Consider the following 17254-nt stretch of genomic DNA (forward strand, 5'->3'; position numbering starts at 1 on the left):
GATGAAAAGTGGAAGATATGTACACCAATATTTTGAAATTGAAAACTTTCAAATTTACTTTATATTGTCAAAAAATGCAGTTTTAGTAAAAACCAATATGAAAAAATTTAAAACCCCTGCTGGACTTGAACCTTCGATCCACAGATCAGCAGTCAACATGCTAACCTACTCAGCTAGCCAATAATTTTTCAAATGAATAAACAAATATTGCTGATATTAAAATTTTAATCCATGTTTTAAAAGGAAGTCAGCCATTATGACGATGTAGAGTACCTCCTTAATGTACTGCATGGTATGGAGGAGAAAGCATGAGCAGGAACATAGACATTATGAACTCCGACAAGCCACATAGGAGAAGTGTTCACAATCTATTTTACATCCTCCACCCCTCAGATCCACAATACATGCAACTTTAAGGACAATAATTGGATCCTCCTGTCCCTTCAATATGCACACCTGCAAATGGCATTGAAGTATTGTACAAAAATTCACAATGTTTTGTAATCTGAATGTGCATGAGAAAAACACATTTGAGAGATCAGGTTTGATTTGTACTGCTCAATGCTTTGATTTGAGTAAGACATGATTGCATTATACATGCACTTCGCTGGTTCCTATGATTTAATAACAGAATGTAGTCATGTTGATTGATTTAAAATTATCCAAGATATGTCACGTGTGTACAGGATATGTTTATGTATCACGCTTGCAAGTCTAATCTAAAAAAAATTCTAAATCGTTTTCAAATAAACTCATCCTGGCAATTAAAATGGCCAAATAATGAATTTACAACAAAAGCCATCAAAAGGATTGACATTTTTTAATTGTTCAGAGTGAACACATGAAAATATGGTCCCAGAAATGAGATTCATCCTGTTGAATATTAGATAAAAATAAAAACGTCAGTAACATGTCAACATTAGCAAGAATCAGGGCACAGCACCAGATTTTTAAACTTTATAAAACATCAACATGGAATAACAACATAATGCTTTTTCAAGGGAGATAACCAACATAATCCTATTAATATCACACAACAAACAGAATCACAACTAGAACAATATCAAACAGTACCCAGCATACCGATACCACGTGTACACATCACAGTTTTTACAATCTTTAAAATATTTGATTTTTAACATATCACATAGAAAATACTTCAACAAAATATATTATATATAAAATTCTAATTTTCAATTTTCAAAAGTTTCTCTAAAATGAATTAGATCTAATGCACTACAAACAACGTACTGGGTCAGTGTTTAGAAACACAATATAAAATGCATACTTTTCAATTGCAACTTAATTCATACAAAACACCAGAAAATAGGGGCGAAAGTTCTCATACAAAACACCAGTAATATAGGAGCAAAAGTTCTCATACAAAATAATGTTATTTTGCTTCCTATTAAATGGGCACTTGTAAAATAAACGAACAAGATAGAAACACAAGGTATATTAAAGGCATAGGGTCTAAGATATTGGTGAAATTTTGCATGTTCCAAAACAGTGCCATGGCAAAATTTAAGATCATAACTAAAAAATCACAAAAAGTTTACAAACACATTGGATACAATAGTAATTACAAAATAATTCCCTGTTCTCCTTTGCCTAAACTGGTACCCTGTTGACTTCGCATCTCTTATGTTTGTGTGTAGCCACCAATCAGCGGGGTACCAGTTTAATATATTGTCCTCCAGACAAAAATTTTATAAAGGGCTAAAACGTCAAAATGACTTCAATTTCAAAGCGCTGCAGCTATAGATAACTCATAATTAATGCTACAAATTTGTTTTTTGGAGTTCTTCTTGCAAAATATTGTGATGTCATTTTTTAGATAAAAGATAGACCCTATGCCTTTAATGCATACTAAGTATGTTATTTTGAGATTCAAGATTTGCTTCTAATGAAGAAATGCATTTTGGTTACAGTTTGTTTCTCTGTGTAAATTTCACTGTAATCTGTCTTAACCTGTTTCAGGATAGTCTGGCTAAACATGAAAAACAAAAATTACCCTGTGTTGATTTACAATTTCATCAAAATAAAAAAACAGTAATGCTTTGATGAAATTTGTCTATGGTAATAATCATTAAACATTCATTAAGTATAAAAATTCATGAAAAATTGTCATGTGCATCTCTTAGAATATACAGGTACACACAGGTATACCGATAAATATATATTAAAAATAATTAACCTTTGGTTTCAACTAATCATTTCAAGGATTACCGGTACATGTATAATTGTATAATCATTGTGACAGCTCAAGGTTTATAATTCCAGGGTTCTTCTACTTCATGTTTTAAAAAAATTGTCAAATGATGGGGAAAAAAACCCATTATAAATGCCCAATCATCACAAAAATGGTCTGCTGACAAAAAAGACCATACAAGGAATACACATGTGAAATATGAAAACCCTAATACTAACCATTCAAAAGTTAGGACCCAGAATACAGTTTTTTTTAAAAATTAGGTCAAACCCCCAGGTCAAGTTTTGTTATCTAAAGAAGGAATAGAGATGTAAAATACAAAAGTCCTATCACCTTAAACAGAATCCATAAAAATTCATTAGTTAATTACTTAACAAATTTCAGCTTCCTAAATCAAATCATGATGAAAAAATAAACGAAGTTGCAATAGGTGGACAGAATGAAGAATTGCAAACTATTAGTCCCCTTCAGCTTTGTTGGTAGGGAACCAATAAAAAATAGCCAAAATGATAGCTACAAGTCTACATCATTCAAAAATGTCCTATAAATCTATAGTCACATATCAAAAAATGTATGCCTCATATTAACTTCAACGATTAATGATGATTTTTAACATGATAATGTCCTTAAAAATACATAAAGGATTGATTTTCACCCTAAAAATGAAATCTTTGGTAAGACTGTTTCTCATGTAAGCACTGAAAAATATACATTTTAGGCTAACCATAAAAAATGATTTGTTTGATGTACTTCGACCGTCCCATCAAAATCACCAAGACCTGATCATTTTATTCAATACTTTGAAGTTTCTATTTTTGGTTTCCAGGAAAATACAGATAATCCATACAAGTTTTAAACTTTAAATTCCTAAACTTTATTTCCCAGAGATGCTTTAGAGATCAAAAATGTCCATGCAATTTACAAACACCTATATTACATCACTGACGTTCACCAGTATGTGGCGGGAATTACGTCATTAGATTACCATGTCTATGGCAGACGGGCGTTAATAAACAATCCTCTGAAACATGTATACAAGTGAAGAATACACTATGATGCATTAACAGTTTTGATGTCTTCATCTGTGACAAATACAAAATGTCCTGTAAAATTTTCAGAAAACAGTGCAAGATTTACGCACGTTACAATTAAAATGAATGCTTTAAACTCTTTATTAATATAAAAATATGTCTTGCTATTAGGTGTTTAATGAAAACAGAAAATTAGTAAATCTGGTTTTCATAACTTGAATCAATGTGATACATCATTCAAAAAATAAATACTGACCTACCTACCCACCTTTATAAATGTGGGTTGGAGTACATCAAACAAAAATTTTTAATGATGGCCTTATAAAGATATCCATTAATTGCATTTTTGATATAAAAAGTATATGTTTGCATCATCCCCCTCTATACACAAAAAAAACCTCACACCAACAACTGAAATCACTCTCATCCATCTGATCATACACATGTACTTCGACACATCATCCTGTTTTCCCCCCAAATTAGTCACCTCAACCCTAAAACCTGATAGCTTGTACAAGGTATCATGAAACATTACAGCACGTGAATTTCTTCTCCCTGTCTGTCGTAATCAGCTGTGTCGTATCTTTCGTGGTCCCCTCCTCACTCTGAACTGTTACAATGCCATTATTGTTTTTTGTTTCAGACAATGATTTTTCTTTTTCCTTAATGATAACATCTTCACACAGACTGTAAAATGCCTGGAATAAATACAGATAAAGAAATTATATCAAAAGCCCAGATGTATGGAGCATCTGGATTGACTCTTAAAATATAATTTGTTTTTGTTAAAAACAAATGTCTCTCCAACTCCTCAAACTGAAAGTGCTCCAAATTACACTCTCACCCCCTTAATGTTCTAAACCCAGGTAACTTAACTTCATCTAACAGATAACTTGTCATCAACTCCTACATGTACATTTATATAATAATAATTAGACGTTAACTGTCAGTTAAACTTAACTAACTTTGGTGCAACTATGTCCTGCATGGTATGGGGGAGAAAGCATAAGCAAGAACATAGACATGAATTGCACAGTATATTAGATCCCTGGGGTAGAACAATGTGAACATAATTCAATGATATTGGAAAACTGGACAAAATTTCAAGGCTATCTGATAAGCCATATAAGAGAAGTGTTTACAAGCTATTTTACATCCTCCACCCCTCTTAGATCAGGGTTGGAAATTATAGCCCGCCCGACCGCCCGAGACGGTCTGTTTCTCAGGCGGACGGGAACAAAACTTTAGATGACAGTTCGGTGGTCGGGCTAATTTAAATAGCCAGTTCCTATTTTTAAACCGATAATTTCTATTTTAAAGTGTTTTTTTACCTCATTCACAAAAATGTACAGACGCTATCCATTGTTAGATTAGGTATCGTTGTGAATAAGGTACATGTAAGACGTAGGAATTGTAATCTATTCGTTCATTGGTCTGTCTGAATGTTATAGCCAATCAGCGTTCGCAGTACAAATTACGTTCGGCATTATTACAAACGTGCGAGTACGAGATGATGACATTGTTGGCAGGCTTATAAAAGAGGATTTATACAGATGAATAGTTTAATTTTTAAGCATGCAAAACTTAAAAATTGCATCCTTTGCAGTTTGGGTAATGGCATTATGCTTAGATATTGTTTCAAATACTTTGTCAAAGGTGAAAATTTCCAGGGGCCTGTGTTAGAAATATTAATATTAAGCTTTATTCATAGTACATTCATAATAATGAATATTTTTTATCAGGACTGGCAGATTTTGAGCAGGGCTGGTAACTTTTAAAAGTAGCCAGCCCTGTGACTGACTGCTTTTTTCAGTGAATTTCCAACCCTGCTTAGATCCAATATAACTTTTAGGAAAATAACTGGATCCTCACGTCCCAACAATATGCACATCTACAAATGGCAATGAAGTAATCTAAACAGTTTTAAGTCCATCGGATAAGTCATATAGGAGAAGTAATTGCAAGCTATTTTACATCCTCCTCCCTTCTTAGATCCACTATAACTTTTAGGAAAATAATTGGATCCTCACATCTTGACAATATGCACATCTACGAAGCAATGTCGATCTGATAAGCCATATAGGAGAAGCATTCACAAGATTTTGTGACAGACAGACGACGGCCAACAGGTGATCAGAAAAGCTCACTGGAGATTTCAGCTCAGGTAAGCTAACAATAAAAATGTTACGTGTGTGTTCTGTAATTAAAGCTCACTGGAGATTTCAGCTCAGGTAAGCTAACAATAAAAATGTTACATGTAGCACCAGCACAACACATGTGTGACTACTGGTGTTACCACAATAATTTACCTTTTCCAAATTGACACTGTCTTTTGCACTGGTTTCATAAAATAGTAGATTATTTTCTGTGGCAAACTGAAAATGGATACAAAGAAGGTACATATTAATACTCATCAACACTGCCTGATGACTTTATCATGGGGACATTTATGTCATTATTCATCATGCTGCAGACTGCGTATCTAACCTCATGGCCCTCCCGGTAATAATGAGGTCAACATACCTTTTATTGCATTTTCCCACACAAAATCTATTTTTCTTCATTAAGAAAGATATTTTCTCCATTAATCTATGCTATAGTCTGGAGGCCAATGTTTTATTCACTCAATACGATCTCCCCGTCTCCGCATAAATGTACTATAAACACCCTGTATTTTGTTCACCAGAACAGATATATTACATATATATTTGATCATGCATTTTAATATACTGTATTATAAATTTCAGCAATACACATTATATTCTAGGGATATAAAACTGTGACTGATTATACATGTAACTGAAAATGAATCAACTTCTGATTTGATGACAGTTTTTCAAAATTGATTACCAATATCCAACAGAATATACTTTAATCATCTAAATGTACAATATATCAATGTTGATGTCTTCAAATGCAGAAAATATTACAGATAATAAATCCATCTGAATTAGAGACCTTTCTTTGTAACTTCACTTACAGTTTAAGCAAACATTAACTATTGTAAAATCTGAATAACTGGGAACTATCTATTTCAATCAATCATTAATCAGTCCTTACACTGTAGCTTCCAATTATAACCAATCATCAATCAGGCAATTATAACCAATCATCAATCATGATTTTGTTTTCTCGGCTGTTCATCACTTGTCGCACTCAATCCTTCCTATCATACTTTTTTTCGCTCTCTGATTTCTGACTATAGAAGAGCAATTGCTTACTGTGTAGTTGTGTACATCAAATTCATACACTGAAAGAAGATTTTCTTTTGCCTCTGCAAAAATCCATGACCTTCCACAAATGATCCAAGGTTATACACTACAGTCATGACACATTCACAAATCTCTTATGGAAGTAAAATACATGTACAAAGTTATTGATCATACAAGGTCTTTCTCCCTATCCAAATGACCTTGACCATATCATAATCATTTGGAAAAGGTCAAAGGTCACTGGTGCACAGATGGTCATAGTTTATGATGATGACATACCCTCTGGTCATAAGCAACAACTTATTGAAGTTAACTGTGCCAGGTATATATGACATGAACAAGATTCTGATAATTAGACAAAAAGATGGACAGATGAACATAAGGTAATCCATACTTACTGCGGAAGCATTAGAATTCGTGGTGGCTCAATTTTCGTGGAATTTGTGGGTACCCCTCACCCACGAATTTACATCCTCAACGAATAACTCGTTTCAAACAAAAGCAAACATTCCAGAGTTATCTTTCTTAGTAATATATAAATCCACGAAATTATGTCCCCAGGAACTCGTAAAAATTCAGTAATCCACAAAAATTGGCCCCCACGAATTTAAATGATTCTACAGTAACTACCACAGTAATAACATGTGTAGACTGGCAAATAAAGATGGACATATGATAAAAGATGCACCACCACAAGTTTAGTAATAAAAAAAAATTTTGTGACAATTTAAGAAATGTTTGTGTACCACCATCTGTTTGATGTTCAATGGTCTTCTTTTATTAACTTCAATTAAATTTGGTAGTTTCACATGAACAACAAGAGGTACTGTGAGCAATGCTCACTAAGAATAACCCCCGCTTACCCCAATCTCCCAAAGGTGTTGGTAATAGGTAAAACTTCAGTATTATGATCCAAAAGGCAGGGCTCGAAATTAACATATGTCCGTCAGTCTGTGACTGGTTAAAAGTATGGCGGACTGACTGACATTTGTTTTAGTCAGTCCAATGGGACTGGTTAATTTTCTCAAGGATCATTTTGGAAAATATACTTATGAAATTGTATACACACATTTGAAATACTTCGATCTGTAGATATCAGACGAATCTGATTCGTAAATATAAATCCCACATTTAAGTGTTACAATATTGTCTGAGGCATATTGAGTTCAATTTCATTTTAATAACATTAACAACATATGTTTAAATTTATTTCTGGAAAACTCTGTTGGACTGGTAAAATTTTCTGCGGACAGGTTGAAATTATACCCCATCAGTCCGACTGGACTGGTGACATAAAAAGTTAGCTTCAAGCCCTGAAAGGTATCTAGGAACACAGCATCTCCATGCGATGAAAAAAGCCATTAAAGAATTTAAATGGAAACCATATTGCTACTTCGATGTCCAGTGCGCATGACCTTTGACCTTTTGACCCCAAAATCGATAGGGAACATCTTCATCCCATGGGTAGTCCATATGTATGATATGGTGACTGTAGGTGGAAAGGATAACGCTTTAGAGCCCGGAAACCATATTGCTACTTCAATGTCCAGTGCACTTGACCTTTGACCTTTTGACCCCAAAATCGATAGGGAACATCTTCATCCCATGGGTAGTCCATATGTATGATATGGTGACTGTAGGTGGAAAGGATAACGCTTTAGAGCCCGGAAACCATATTGCTACTTCAATGTCCAGTGCACTTGACCTTTGACCCCAAAATCGATAGGGAACATCTTCATCTCATGGGTAGTCCATATGTATGATATGGTGACTGTATGTGGAAAGGATAATGCTTTAGAGCCCGGAAACCATATTGCTACTTCGATGTCCAGTGCGCTTGACCTTTGGACCCCAAAATCGATAGGGAACATCTTCATCCCATGGGCAGTCCATATGTATGATATGGTGACGGTAGGTGGAAAGGATAATGCTTTAGAGCCTGGAAACCATTGCGTCTACAGACGGACGGACGGACGGACAGACAGACAGACGGACAACCCGATTCCAGTATACTCCCCCCCACAACTTGTTGCGGGGAGTATAATAAGATATCATTTAAAGTAAATTAACCATGTCTTTTGCTCTCCTTCCTGGCCTTCAACTTTCAATATGCATGCTGACTCCCTTCCTCATTAACCTTGACCCTTTTTGTACTGACCTTCTTGCCCTCACTCTCAAGCACCTGTCGTTTTTCATCTTTATCTTTCTTGTTTCCCATCAACAGTATGGAAACATCCTCCCGTCCAAACTTCATTCATAGATAAAATTGAAACAACACTGGTCAGTTTAATTATTTTAAATTCAATCAAATGAAGTACTTGTCTATCTAAAATTTGAATGCATGAAGTATCAACTATAGACATGCTAATATGGTGTAATTACCCCTAAACACAATTTTTCAAAGTTTGACAGCCTATAATGGAGATAAAAGAGTGATGAGATTTGTAGGTTTTGAATGTTCTGAGAATTAAATACATTGACTGATTACCTGTCTTACAAAATCTAACCATTTTGGTACAGCTTCAAACGACGTCCTGCTGGTGATATCATACACCAAAATCACACCCTGTAAATACAATGTCATTAATCTACCTACAGCACAATCAAATACATTCCACCCGCAACAAAATACCCACCTTATCTCAGAAAGAATTTCTGCTTAAAGCAAACTGTTTTCTTACATTTGTGATAAGACCCCTGCAAGGTCAATGCCTACCGATGTCAATGTTGACATGGAATTTTAGACACTTGCACTGTACAATATTTGTCTCTTTCAAGACTTTAATGTTTTGCCTATAATCTTGAATCAAGTTACATCTCCCCTTTCAAAAAATATATCTAACACAGATAAAGTACTTAATATACATATATGACAAAACTTGTTATTGGAGAATTAATGGTGTCTGTAAATACTGTTTCACTTTTATTCAATTTATAAGATATGACAATTTTTACAGTTCATTTCATTTATATTCCATGGCTCACAACAACTGTATTTGTGTACGGTCAAACTGCATGCATCAAATTCTGCCATTTGTTTCCAATCAGTGACGGAGATCGATTCCACTATAAACCTATTTCATAAGTCTAATCAAGAAGAAAAAAACACTAGCACAACTAAATCAAAGTCCGACTGTCGATTGTGTATCACTTTAAAGATCACTACAGAATAAAAATCGGTTTACTTCTGTCAAGTACAACAGTTCATATGTCAAGAAGGTGTCAGAAAAAAAGTGTACAGGAAATGTTTAACCACAGCATAGCTCACCGAGGCATGCCCACTTACACACTCCTAAAGTATCTCCAGTCAAGCCCCAGCAAAATTCTATACTGGTCCATTAAAATTTATAATCCTCTATATCATGTCAGTGTGTCAGAAACATGCAGTAGGTGCTTGGTAGCCGTAATGATTGTCATATATAGCAGGTGTATAGTGATTGTAATGGTGGTGGTGGGTAATCAATTCATTCTGACATCAGATTACAAAATCTAAAACATTACAAATAAATCATTGCTGAATACAGTCTCTCAGTATGAGTTTATTAATGAATCCATCTATCTCTTGCTTGGGGACTTGCCTATATAATATTTAAGTGTAAATCAAACTAGTACTATCCTCTGAAATAGAGCTTGAACAATATATAGGAAGAAATGGATCTGAAGTATTTTTGATAGTTCTATCACTTCTTAATTGAACTACCTGCTATCCAAAAACATTAACTGTAAACAAGAGGCCCATGGGCTATAATGCTTACCTGGGTCAAATTAATTCAATAGATGATAAAAATTCTTAACTTTAATCTCAGAAAGGTAACATGACATAAAATCTACATCAAAACCAGTGGATCAATATAAATATGTTTATCGTAGAACAATAATTTAAACAGGCTTTCACAGATATTAAAAATTGCAGATAAGTTAAAAGTTTATATATCACAATAATGACTCCCTGGGGACATCATTGAATACAATCAAGAAGTTGGGTTAAAATTCAAATATTTTGAAAGTGGCCCAACAGTTTCTGAGAATAAGTTAATTACCGTAAAGTATCGAGTATTGTGCGCAGTTTTTTCCAGAATTTCTTACCCAGAAAGTGGGGGGTGCGCACAATCCATGGGACTAAATATAAAATCCTTTTTTTACAGGTTTTAGTTCATGTCACCAGTGACGATTTTCGCTGTCATAGCTCTTGTCAGTTTGCTCTATGCAAAATACTGCCGGGTTTTAATCGCGTTATTTGTATGCTAATGCACGTATAGCAATTACAAGCACCTAGACTGAACATTTACATACTAAATTATTTTGAAAACAAGTGTTTGAAAACAAACTTCGTATTTTCTTGGTTGCCGCCGCCATATTTGTTTACCGGGTAAACTTGTGGTCGGCCCGGCTAATATAAACTAGTACCTATATGACAGTACGGCAGTGAATGGCCGCTAAGTAGGACTGAAAGAAAAGAAATAAATTCATTTTTCTTCGTAATTTGTTGTTTATTTAATATACGCTCCTGTTGAAGCTGTATTATTTTGGATTAATTTATGAAGAAAGGCAACTTGGAAAAATCGGTAGGTACAGTGTATATGCGTATACTCAGAAGTATCGGTAGTTACGGACACAAATAATGCGTGAATACAAATTTTTGAATTCATCCTGCGGAATTTAACCTTAATTTCTGAAATTTGCACACTCATTCTATCAATTTTTTTAATGCGCACAATACATAGGACTAAGGTTTTTCCAGACATTTTTTTTTCAAAGTGGGGGGTGCGCATTGTACACAAGTGCGCACAATACTCGATACTTTACGGTATGAAAAAGTTAACAAAAATTATGACAATTTACGGAAAAATTTTGATCAGAAAATCTCAATTGAGCCATTGGTTCATATTTGTGGCTGTTGTCTACTACAAGTATTGATGTGATTTTAACGCTTATTTTCACAGCACTACATTGTACTCTGAAACCCACATCTTCTCAGTCCTACTCTGAAACCCACATCTTCTTAGTCCTACTTTGAAACCCACATCTTCTCAGTCCTACTCTGAAACCCACATCTTCTCAGTCCTACTCTGAAACCCACATCTTCTCAGTCCTACTCTGAAACTCACATCTTCTCAGTCCTACTCTGAAACCCACATCTTCTCAGTCCTACACTGAAACCCACATCTTCTCAGTCCTACTCTGAAACCCACATCTTCTCAGTCCTACACTGAAACCCACATCTTCTCAGTCCTACTCTGAAACCCACATCTTCTCAGTCCTACATTGAAACCCACATCTTCTCAGTCCTACACTGAAACCCACATCTTCTCAGTCCTACTCTGAAACCCACACCTTCTCAGTCCTACTCTGAAACCCACATCTTCTCAGTCCTACACTGAAACTCACATCTTCTCAGTCCTACTCTGAAACTTACTACTGTTTGAATTCACTTTGAGTTTATGCTTTATATGTAGTAGCCATTGTGGCTATACCATTTTATCATACTATCCAATGGCAGGCAGAGCAATTAACTTCATTCAGTCAGCAAATGGCCTGAATTTATTTTACTATCAGAGAATGAACCTTACTAACCTGAGCACGTCTATAAAACTGCTTTGTGATCGATTCAAATCTCTCTTGTCCTGCAGTGTCCCTTCAACAAAATACAAGGACTTCTATAATTTTACAAAGTTTAGGGTATATATATATATTGGTAGCATCAAATACATTATCTAAATACCACACGCCCCCCAAGTGCTTGCTTCATGCAGTTTTGGAAACTATTCTTTCAAAGCACTAGCTCAGAAGAAATATTCATCCAACAAATATATAACCCAATGGAACAACCTGCAACAGATTGAGAGTTCAAATTTGATGCCTGTCACTATAAACACAATAGTGCCCTTCACAGCCTCTGATGTACATGTTTATACCAATACTTTGATAATATACTACTATACTATACCAGAGGCTCGTGGGCCTTCTTAACGGTCACCTGAATGATTTGCAACAGCTCTTCTATGGACAGCTTAATAAAACATTGCTGTTTATTATATTTTAAGAAATGAACAGAAACTGTCCTTAGAATAGCTTTTCAAATTCAGCTTATCCAATGTCCAAGAGTAAAACGACATTTTAATAAATTCATATGCTGCATTGCTGCTCCCTGAAGCCCCAGAAACAAGTCCAGGGGTCATGAATTCTTTACCGGTACATTCATTTAAAACCACAGGGGTAGTGAATTTCACAATATTGGTAGAGGGCTACATGCTCTTCATTTAAACAATAAAATGTTTTTCGTTGTTTTATTGGGTGATGAAGGTAGCAAACATTGCAGAAAAAATTCATAAACCACGTTAGCAGGTTATGCAAATTTTTTCTGCAATGCCTGCTACCTTCATCACCCACTTAAACAACAAAGAATGACATTTCATTGTTTATATATGTGTATTTTACTGATTTCAGTACTAAAATATCATATTGTTGACCCACAGGGTTTGACATTAACTTTTTTGAGCACTAGACCAATCGGGCTACTTCAAATGGTTTTTGCTAGACCTGACCTTACATCCACTAGCCCTGACCAACTTCCAGAAAAAATCTGATAGATTCTCCATATCTAAATACTTTTAAAATTCAAATGACAAAAGTTAAGTTTGAACTAAAATGCATTTAATTGTCTCAATTTTTTTTTTAGTCTTGTCATTCAATTTGATGCTTTTATTTTCAAACATATTTTCAGTTTCTTTAAATTCTTACTGGCACGGAAATTCTTAAATCCATTTAGAATAAAATGACCTCAATATTTTTGAAAAATTTCTATTTCATAAGCCCTGCTTTGTTTCTTTCCAACGTTTTCCTTTTTTCTCTTTCTTGGGACATCTTTTGCTTTCCTTGAGGACGAGAATTCATATTTGAATATAGACATTCCCGCTCAAATGTGAACACCGAAAAATTGCTGTTTACGACGTAATTCATTTTTGATAAACATTTTCTTATATTCAATTCAAATGAACTGGGTTTTTTTTTTTAATGAAAATGAATTCAATAATTCTATATTTATCCAAAACATAACTTTACACACATTAACATTGTGTAGATGTTGTAGAACATCACTTCCGACCACGACTTATTAGAACTAAAAATAGAGATTATGTCATCATGCGATTCAAAATTGCTCGCAAACTCTTTACAGTTATTCTTTTTTATAAGAATAAAATATCATATCATTTAACGAAAGTTTCTTAAATTTGTTTATTTTTAAAACACGACCAGTCGGACTAGTAAATCGACAGTTTACCCGACTGGACCTATCATTTAGTAGACTTAGTCGGTCGGACGTGCCTTAGTGTCAAACCCTAACCCATTCGTTACTTTAAATGGAACAGCCATTTACACCGTTCTTGGCACACTCATTTCGACTACGGATAACTCCGTTTACCTGATCAGGATATAGGGCTCACAGCAGGTGTGACCGGTCGACAGGGGATGCTTACTCCTCCTAGGCACCTGATCCCACATCTGGTATATCCAGGGGTCCGTGTTTGCCCAACTATCTATTTTGTATTGCTTATAGGAGTTATGAGATTGATCACTGTTCGTTATCTTCACCTTTCATGAATGCACAGAAGTAAAAGTCATGATTTGTAAAAATTAAGTGCAAATGCACTAGGTGCCCATTTTAAAACTTGATGTTTTGGATAGAATTTCAAATTCTGGTTAATCATGAATACTAGTTTACTACAATACATATTTCCTCACTGTAAGAGAACAAAGTTGATATGGTCAAATGTTATTGCACAACAGATGACAACAACTACCAGTCGCAACATCAACGAAGTAGCTAGATTATATAAGATAGATAGATAAACCGAAAACATTACCAGCTAAACTAAAATATCCATTACCATATCTGAACTTTGGCTGTCTTTCCACTCACTGAAATTGTCTTCATCTTGAAATCAATTCCTGGCAAGAAAATTTTTCAATTTGAAAGCTTCGAAAATTACATACATGTCTAAATATATATATACATATACAGTTGATATGTAATCTGATTGAAAGACTATACAATTTTTTCCCTCATAATGGATTTAAAAACCATTGCATGGATACTGTTTTGTATATATATAAAAATTCAATATGAGTGACTACCACATTTTCTACCGACTCAGTGTGCTTATTATGCTTTATTCTATTTCATAGACAAGAAGTGAAAAAATAAATGTCTATCATCAATTGAGTTTATTTGAATTATATTGAATTTACATTAAATGTAATTATAAATTTTATATCAATTGGAAGCCCATGTGGGATGACGGCATATTGCACATTCAATGTCTCAATCTGACCCATAATTCAATTGTTTCTCATATAAAAATTCTATAAATTCATATTTTGTAATGTTCTAGTAAATTATATTCTACATGAATACTGGTCGTGTTAGCCTAGCAGTTTAATAGAGCATTTCAAACCTAGGGCACTCGTTTCACAACCAGGAGGCTCAAGTTCAATTCGTGATCCTGACGTCACTTCAAACCTAAGACGTTTTTTAGAACATAGTTAGCGAGCGTTTCTTTTCCAATCACCTGGTATATAGCATTAGCGTAAGAAGTGAAAGTCACAAGTCTTACAGAAATGACCTTAAAACAGAAGGTCCCATGTCTATATGTAGGGTAGGCGTCGGTACGATAAAGAACACTCACTGAGCACTACGACCGTTAGCGTCATGCATAGGTAAAGATTTGCAGCACTTCACTTAAAACTGAGATGTTCCTATACACAAGGATATTGAAACCAACACTTATCCACTGTGTTTTGGTGTGACAAAGGTAAACAACTCTTTGTTATGGGAGTTTAGAATGAACAATTCATTTCAACATCCTAAAAATGTAAGAAATGAATTGGTTTACCAGAAGCAATATTTAAGTATTCATGTGCACTTTAAAGAAAGTACTTAATGGAAGAACTCCACTGTGTAATCTAGAAAATTCTAATACCAAGTTACATTTAAGATAACTCTAAGCTTAAAATTTTTTTCATCTTTTATACTATCACGATATGAATTCCTTTTAGATGTAAAACGGGCCTTAAATAGATACTTGGCTTGATATTGTTTATCACCATATATACCATGTACTATCAATCAATAATACCGAAGTAGTGACAGAAATAGATTAGATCCACTGATCTGATATAGCGACACATGCCTGTAGGGGATGGACGACATATTCTAGTATAGTGTTATTGTCTTGTCATTTAAATGAACACTTTTGTCACCTATATTTTTCAAATATATATACAAATCCTCTTTTAACTGTTTAATACAGAGAGTTTGATACACCTCTGAATGAATAATTCGTAACTAGTTGTTTTCAAAGAAATGTACTATTCTGGAATAAAATAATACCCATGTACTAACAGTATCAGAGTATTAAAGTTGTACAAATCCCAATATAAAGCTATTGTTGGTCAATAAAGGAGGTTTGATAATCTGATATTACGATTAACATGTGTGCTGTAATAATTCAGCTCAGGATTCTTTACGAGTTCATTATCATTTATCTACATAAATAATACACCAGATATAATCATCTGGAGTGTTCTCTGCACCAGTAGACAGGTAAATTATAGTTGTTACGAGATTAAAGGGACACCATACAATATCAGCTTTGTTGAGGTAAAGCTCATTTATAAAATTTATGAAATTCATTTATAATTGAATCAATCCACTCCCATTTCACATCCAAGCAAATTATTCAAAAGATCTAAATAGATAGTTAAAAAATATACATAAAACAATTCTTTTTATTTATAACTGATGTATGCATGTATATGTAAAAATTTAGCTGTATATGTAAAAATTTAGCTGTACAGTAAATATTAGCAGTTAAATAGAGAAAAAATATGAAGGTTTATAAAATGGTATGTTTTCTGAAATATTCAATGTTAATCATTTGAAACAATTGTCATCCGCCTCCTACATATGCTTACATATAATTTATATGCCAAGATGGCAAATGATTCATGATCACCATATATTTTGTCGATGGGTGGAACACAGGGGCTCATCACGAATTGACCCTCCTATTCTATATAGAATAGACGATGTCAAATATTTCAATAAGACAACAATATCGTGACGACCCCCTATGGGTAGAATGATAAGTTTGCAAGTATCTCTCAAGACAATATCATGAATAATATGAAAAGCCTATAGAATCTGTGATAGACATCTGATGATGCCATGGGACAAAATGTTGAAAAAAATCTTACCGATTGTAGTGATGTGGGAGTCAATAAATTCCTCGCTGGCATACCGACATAAAACACAAGTTTTCCCCACGCCAGTCTCCCCAATCAACAACAAACGCATCAAAACGTCATAACGTTTGGACATCGTCCGTTGAAGCGGTGACGTTTTCTCCATTTCCAAGACAACCTCTTCCAATATAGTCAATATATCTTAAATAAGTTAAAATCACCTCTACACTAGATGTAGAATATCAAATTACACCATGATTACTCCATACCCATTTTTTTTTTTTTAAATGGGTTTTAATCAGTCACAAAACACAATAATCTCCTGTAAACCGTTTCAACAACACTGTGCTAAATATCTATAAACCGTATGACGTCTAAGTTTCTCGATGTCACTGCAACTCCTTGTCTTCTCTTCACAGAGAGATGAATAATAATGAGGAATTTTTTACACGTCACATGTCAACATCGTCTGAACATTTTTGCGGGAAACGGGACACAACTCTAACGAAAATGAAAGTAGAGAATAATGTCAAAACTCCTATGTAATTCGAAAA

The 17254-nt window shown here is 34.2% G+C and overlaps 1 protein-coding gene across 1 annotated transcript; it reads right to left on the bottom strand.

Annotated features, from left to right (window-relative positions):
* Nucleotides 1-803: 803 nt before the first annotated feature.
* Nucleotides 804-17192, bottom strand: LOC125649383 (ras-related protein Rab-13-like). Its single transcript, XM_048876894.2, has 7 exons — nt 16713-17192; nt 14345-14405; nt 12030-12090; nt 8944-9021; nt 8614-8703; nt 5553-5618; nt 804-3941 (listed from the first exon to the last, which is right to left on the bottom strand). The coding sequence occupies exons 1-7, from the start codon at nt 16864-16866 to the stop codon at nt 3765-3767; spliced, it is 687 nt and encodes a 228-aa protein (XP_048732851.1). The 5' UTR covers nt 16867-17192; the 3' UTR covers nt 804-3764.
* Between the last annotated feature and the right edge of the window lie 62 nt (nt 17193-17254).

The sequence above is a fragment of the Ostrea edulis genome, chromosome 5 (genome assembly GCF_947568905.1).
Source record: "Ostrea edulis chromosome 5, xbOstEdul1.1, whole genome shotgun sequence".
Taxonomy (NCBI): Eukaryota; Metazoa; Mollusca; class Bivalvia; order Ostreida; family Ostreidae; genus Ostrea; species Ostrea edulis.

What these genes read in the sequence shown, in the direction of transcription:
- LOC125649383 (XM_048876894.2), bottom strand. Translation starts at nt 16,866, where the DNA reads ATGGAGAAAACGTCACCGCTTCAACGGACGATGTCCAAACGTTATGAC. An exon ending in AGTTTTATAGACGTGCTCAG is followed by an intron (nt 9,022 to 12,029) that starts GTTAGTAAGGTT and finishes TTGTATTTACAG; the next exon opens with GGTGTGATTTTGGTGTATGA. An exon ending in GGTTAGATTTTGTAAGACAG is followed by an intron (nt 8,704 to 8,943) that starts GTAATCAGTCAA and finishes CTATGAATGAAG; the next exon opens with TTTGGACGGGAGGATGTTTC.